General features: G+C 45.6%; 1 protein-coding gene across 1 annotated transcript in view; it reads right to left on the minus strand.

Annotated features, from left to right (window-relative positions):
• rnf157 (ring finger protein 157) overlaps positions 1–6000 on the minus strand; it is a gene marked incomplete at both ends in the record, with an annotated part of 61734 nt that overhangs the window by 28095 nt on the left and 27639 nt on the right. The window contains 4 exons of the mRNA XM_084158408.1: positions 3345–3553; positions 3728–3836; positions 3935–4037; positions 5278–5510. Of these exons, the coding sequence (XP_084014534.1) occupies positions 3345–3553; positions 3728–3836; positions 3935–4037; positions 5278–5510 (654 nt within the window). The remainder of the gene's footprint in view (positions 1–3344; positions 3554–3727; positions 3837–3934; positions 4038–5277; positions 5511–6000) is intronic.

Here is a 6000-nt window from a genome sequence, read left to right on the forward strand (position 1 = left end):
TTACTTTTTCACACGGGGGAATTGGGTGTTGCATAACTTTGTTAATTAAATAAATAAAATAAGTATCCTTTTTTTGTTGTTTTTTGTAAACTCAGGTTCACTTTATCTAATATTGGGTTTTGGTTGAAGATCTGATAACATTCAGAATCAAAAATATGCAAATATAGATAAAATCAGAAAGGAGGCGAGCCAAATACTTTTTCACGTCACTGTAGATCTTCTGCACAGATTCTGTCAGACCTGGGCCCTGACCGTGAATCTCAGTAAGACAAAAATAATTGTGCTCCAAAAAAGGTCCAGTTTCCAGCACAACAAATACAAATTCTATCTAGACACTGTTGCCCTAGTGCACACAAAGAATTATACCTACCTCGGCGTAAACATCAATAACACAGGTAACTTCCACAAGGTTGTGAATGATCTAAGAGTCAAGGCAAGAAGGGCCTTCTATGACATCAAAATGAACATAAAACTCGACATCCCAATTAGGCTCGGGCAAAAAATACTTAAATCAGTTATAGAATCCATTGCCCTTTATGGTTGTGAGGTCTTGGGTCCACTCGCCAACCAATAATTCACAAAATGGGACAAACACCCAAATGAGACTCTGCATGCAGAATTCTGCAAAAATATACTTTGTGTACAACGCAAAACCCAAAACAATGCATGCAGAGCAGAATTAGGACTATACCCGCTAGTTATCAAAATCCAGAAAAGAGCTGTTAAATTCTACAACCACCTAAAAGGAAGCGATGCCCACACATTCCACCGCAAAGTCCTCATCTACAGAGACATGAACCTAGACAAGTCCCCTCAGCCAGCTGGTTCTGGGGCTCTATTCACAAACACAAACAGAACCCACACAGCCCCAGGCCAGCAACACAATTAGACCAAACCAAATTATGAGAAAGCAAAAAGATAACTATTTGACACACTGGAAAGAATCAACCAAAAAACAGAGCAAATTAGAATGCTATCTGGCCCTAAATAGAGAGTACACACCGTGACTGACCCAAATGTAAGAAAATCCTTGACTATGTACAGACTCAGTGAGCAGAGCCTTGCTATTGAGAGAGGTCGCCATAGTAAGACCTGGCTCTGAAGAGAAGACAGGATATGTGCCCACTGTCCACAAAATGAGGTGAAAACTGAGCTGCACTTCCTAACCTCCTGCCAAATGTATAACCACATTAGAGAAACATATTTCCCACAGATCACACAGACCCACAAAGAATTTGAAAACAAATCCAACATTGATAAACTCCCACATCTGTTAGGCGAAATACCACAATGTGCCATCACAGCAGTAAGATTTGTGGCCTGTTGCCATGAGAGAAGGGCAACCACCAATATTTATCTGTTTATTTATCTTCCCCCACTATTCGTACTACAACTATTTGAACATTGCTAAAACACTGTACATGGCTGATAATATAACACTTGAAATGTCTTTATCTTTTTGAAACCTTTTTGGGTGCAATGTTTACTGGTAATTTCTAATAGTTTTTTGTTTATGTTTAAATGTGTTTCTTCTCACTTGTGTTTGTTTATTTCACTTGCTTTGGCAATGTAAACATACAGTGCATTTGGAAAGTATTCAGACCCCTTGACTTTTTCCACATTTTGTTATGTTACAGCCTTATTCTAAAATTGATTAAATTGTTTCCCCCCTAATCAATCTACACACAATACCCCATAATGACAAAGCAAAAACATGTTTGTAGATTTTTTTGCATAAAAATAAAAAAAATGGAATAGCACATTTACGTAAATATTCAGACCGTTTACTCAGTACTTTGTTGAAGCACCTTTGGCAGCGATTACAGCCTTGAGTCTTCTTGGGTATGACGCTACAACCTTGGGGAGTTTCTCCCATTCTTCTCTGCAGATCCTCTCAAGCTCTGTCAGGTTGGATGGGGAGCATTGCTGCACAGCTATTTTCAGATCTCTCCAGAGATGTTCGATCAGGTTCAAGTCCGGGCTCTGGCTGGGAAACTCAAGGACATTCAGAGACCCGAAGCCACTCCTGTGTTGTATTGTCTGTGTGCTTTTTTTTTTTTTTTTTTTTTTAGGGTCGATGTACTGATGGAAGGTGAACCTTCGCCCCAGTCTGAGGTCCTGAGCGCTCTGGAGCAGGTTTTCATCAAGGATCTCTCTGTACTTTGCACCGTTCATCTTTGCCTCGATCCTGACTAGTCTCCCAGTCCCTGCCGCTGAAAAACATCCCCAGAGCATTATGCTGCCACCACCATGCTTTACCATAGGGATGGTGCCAGGTTTCCTCCAGACGTGACGCTTGGCATTCAGGCCAAAGAGTTCAATCATGGTTTCATCAGACCAGAGAATCTTGTTTCTCATGGTCTGAGAGTCTTTAGGTGCCTTTTGGCAAACTCCAAGTGGGCTGTTATGTGCCTTTTACTGAGGAGTGGCTTCCGTCTGGCCACTCTACCATAAAGGCCTGATTGGTGAAGTGCTGCAGAGATTGTTGTCCTTCTGGAAGGTTCTCCCATCTCCACAGAGGAAATCTAGAGCTCTGTCAGAGTGACCATCGGGTTTTTGGTCACCTCCCTGACCAAGGTCCTTCTCCTCCGATTGCTCAGTTTGGCCGGGCGGCCAGCTCTCGAAAGAGTTTTGGTGGTTCCAAACTTCTTCCATTTAAGAATGATGGAGGCCACTGTGTTCTTGGGGACCTTCAATGCTGCAGAAATGTTTTGGTACCCTTCCCCAGATCTGTGCCTCGACACAATTCTGTCTTGGAGCTCTTCGGACAAGTCCTTTTGCTCTGACATGCACTTTCAACTGTGGGACCTTATATAGACAGGTGTGCCTTTCCAAATCATGTCCAATAAATTTAATTTACCACAGGTGGACTCCAATCAAGTTGTAGAAACATCTCAACACTGATCAATGGAAACAGGAAGCACCTGAGCTCAATTTCGAGTCTCATAGCAAAGGGTCTGAATACTTATGTAAATAAGGTATTTCTGTTTTTATTTTTAATAGATTTGCAAAAATATCTAAAAACCTGTTTTCACTTTGTCATTATGGGGTATTGTGTGTAGATTGCTGATGATTTTTATTTATTTAATCCATTTTAGAATAAGGCTGTAATGTAACAAAATGTGGAAAAAGTCAAGGGGTCTGAATACTTTCCGAAGGCACTGTATGTTTCCAATGCCAATACAGCCCCATTGAATTGAATTGAGAGAGCGAGAGACACAGAGAGAGAGACAGAGAGAGAGAGAGGAGGGGGGAGGGTATTCTCTATATCACAACAAGCCATTTTTCTAGGAGTACCCAACTCTCTCCTCTCTCATCCTCCTGTTCCCCCTCATGTTTCTCACCTCCCCGTCCTGCTGTGAGGGTCCCCGGCTCTCCATGGGTGCGTCCTGGATCTTCTCCCCCTCTGCGTCTCCCCCCTCCACCTCTCCCTCCGGCCCGGCCAAGTAGGAACCGGACATGGAGGACAGGGTGTCAGTGCTGATCTGAGAGTGCTGGCTGTGGGACAAAGCCATGGACATGACTGACTGGGCCAGGCTACTGCTCACGGGGTCTGTGTGTGAGAGAGAGAGCGAGAGAGCGCGAGAGAGAGAGAGATAGAGAGCGAGAGAGAGAGAGAGAGAGAGGAGAGAGAGGAGGAGACAATTAACTGTGTTTTATAATTTGACACATTGGACACATTTTCCATTGCTCACTGCCCACCCCCTGACAGCCCCAGCAGGACTACCTTCAGGGGAGGTGATGGTGGAGGAAAAAGGTGTCCCAGTACAGGAGGACTGGTCTATGGCTCCAGACGAGGATAGAGTCAGGTTCTCACTCTCTGGAGTTACACCACTCTGGAACAGAGAGCGTAAGGTCAAACACATACACCAGACACAGACAAACACGCGCGCGCACACACGCACACACAAACTGTGTCAGAATGTCAGTGTACCTCCGGTTGTTGTTTCCGGTGGCAGGCCTGAACCTCTGATTCACTGTGATCTGACTTCTGTCCCTGCTCCACTGGCAGCACCGAATAATTCTGGGAGAGAGACCTGACACATCCCACAATGCAAAAGTCAGAATCATAAACACCACAACAAACACTCTCACAACACACTGTCCGGACGTAAATACACTACATTACCAAAAGTCTGTGGACACCTGCTCGTCGAACATCTCATTCCAAAATCATGGGCATTAATATGGAGTTGGTCCCCCCTTTGCTGCTATAACAGCCTCCACTCTTCTGGTAGGGCTTTCCACTAGATGTTGGAATATTGCTGCGGGGACTTGCTTCCATTCAGCCACAAGAGCATTAGTGATGTCGGGCACTGATGTTGGGCGATTAGGCCTGGCTCGCGGTCGGCGTTCCAATTCATCCCAAAGGTGTTCGATGGGGTTGAGATCAGGGCTCTGTGCAGGCCAGTCAAGTTCTTCCACAGATTAGTCCGTTGGACTGCCAGATGGTGAAGCGTGATTTATCACTCCAGAGAGCGCTTTTCCACTGCTCCATAGTCCAATGTCGGCGAGCTTTAAACCACTCCTGCCGACGCTTGTCATTGCGCCTGGTGATCTTAGGCTTGTGTGCGGCTGCTCAGCCTTGGAAACCCATTTCATGAAGCTCCCGACGAACAGTTATTGTGCTGACGTTGCTTCCACAGGCAGTTTGGAACTCGGTAGTGAGTGTTGCAACTGAGGACAGATGATTTTTACACGCTATGCGTTTCAGCACTTGGTGGTCCTGTTCGGTGAGCTTGTGTGGCCTACCACTTCGTGGCTGAGCCGTTGTTGCTCATAGACATTTCCCCTTCACAATAACAGCCCTTACAGTTGACCGGGGCAGCTCTAGCAGGGTAGAAATTTGACAAACTGACTTGTTAGAAAGGTGGCATCCTATGACGGTGCCACGTTGAAAGTCACTGAGCTCTTCAGTAAGGCCATTCTACTGCCAATGTTTGTCTATGGAGATTGCATGGCTGCGTGCTCGATTTTATACACCTGTCAGCAATGTGTGTGGCTAAAATAGCCGAATTCACAAATTTGAAGGGGTGTCCACATACTTTTGTATATATAGTGTATATTATATTAGCTAAACCTTTAAAAGTCCTAGGAAATTAATTCCTATTCAAATGTACAGTATGTTCGTATGTGTTTCTGCGTCCCAAATGGCACCCTATACCCCATGTAGTGCACACCTTTTGAACAGACCTCGGGTCAAAACTATTGCACTTCATAGGGAATATGGTGCCATTTGGGACACAGCCTGTGTCTCCAAGTGTTTGCGCCACTCACTTGGAGCCACTCTTCTTCAGTTTGAGTCCCTGGCTAGACTTGGAGTGGTCCAGGGGGGACATGGAGCGTGCCGGGGTTGGGTGGGTCTCACTGCTGTAGGGGGGCAGGGTGCCTGAGACGTGGCCCCCAGAGAGGTCCTGCAGAGGGGGGGCAGAGGGAGACACGCTCAGGGGCCCGTTCAGAGCCTCCAGAAGAGACACGACCTCAAAACCTGGGGGAATGTGATCCGACGCCTGGGGGAGGGAGGGGGAAGGAGAGAGAGGAAGATGGGACAGGGGTAGAGAGTACGAAAAAAAGAGATGAGATGCTATACGCTAGCGGTCACCAACCGGTCGATCACGACTGGTCGATCTTCAAGGAATTTCTTGTTGATCACAAAACATTTCAACGATAAAGGATTGTGCTCCGTTTTTGATTTTTTCATGTTGCTCTGTTGGCGGTAAGTGCACTTGATTCAGAAGCCCTGCGCACCGAGTAGGCAAAGTGTTTTGAACCATTTTATTTGCCTGAAAATACAAACTGTGCCTACCCGGTAGACCGGGAGATCTGTGGCTAAATCGAGTGCACCTACTGCGCTGGCCAATCGGATAGCTCAAATCACCATGCCTACAGCTTCCACGACCCCGGCCACAGCAAAGTTACTGTCCTACTGTTACTGTGATACTATCCTACGTAAGATTTCATAACTTTTAAAGCCTTGACCAGAGAGACTGTCAAAGAATA

This window comes from Coregonus lavaretus, assembly GCF_964263955.1.
Source record: "Coregonus lavaretus genome assembly, chromosome: 1".
Lineage (NCBI taxonomy): Eukaryota > Metazoa > Chordata > Actinopteri > Salmoniformes > Salmonidae > Coregonus > Coregonus lavaretus.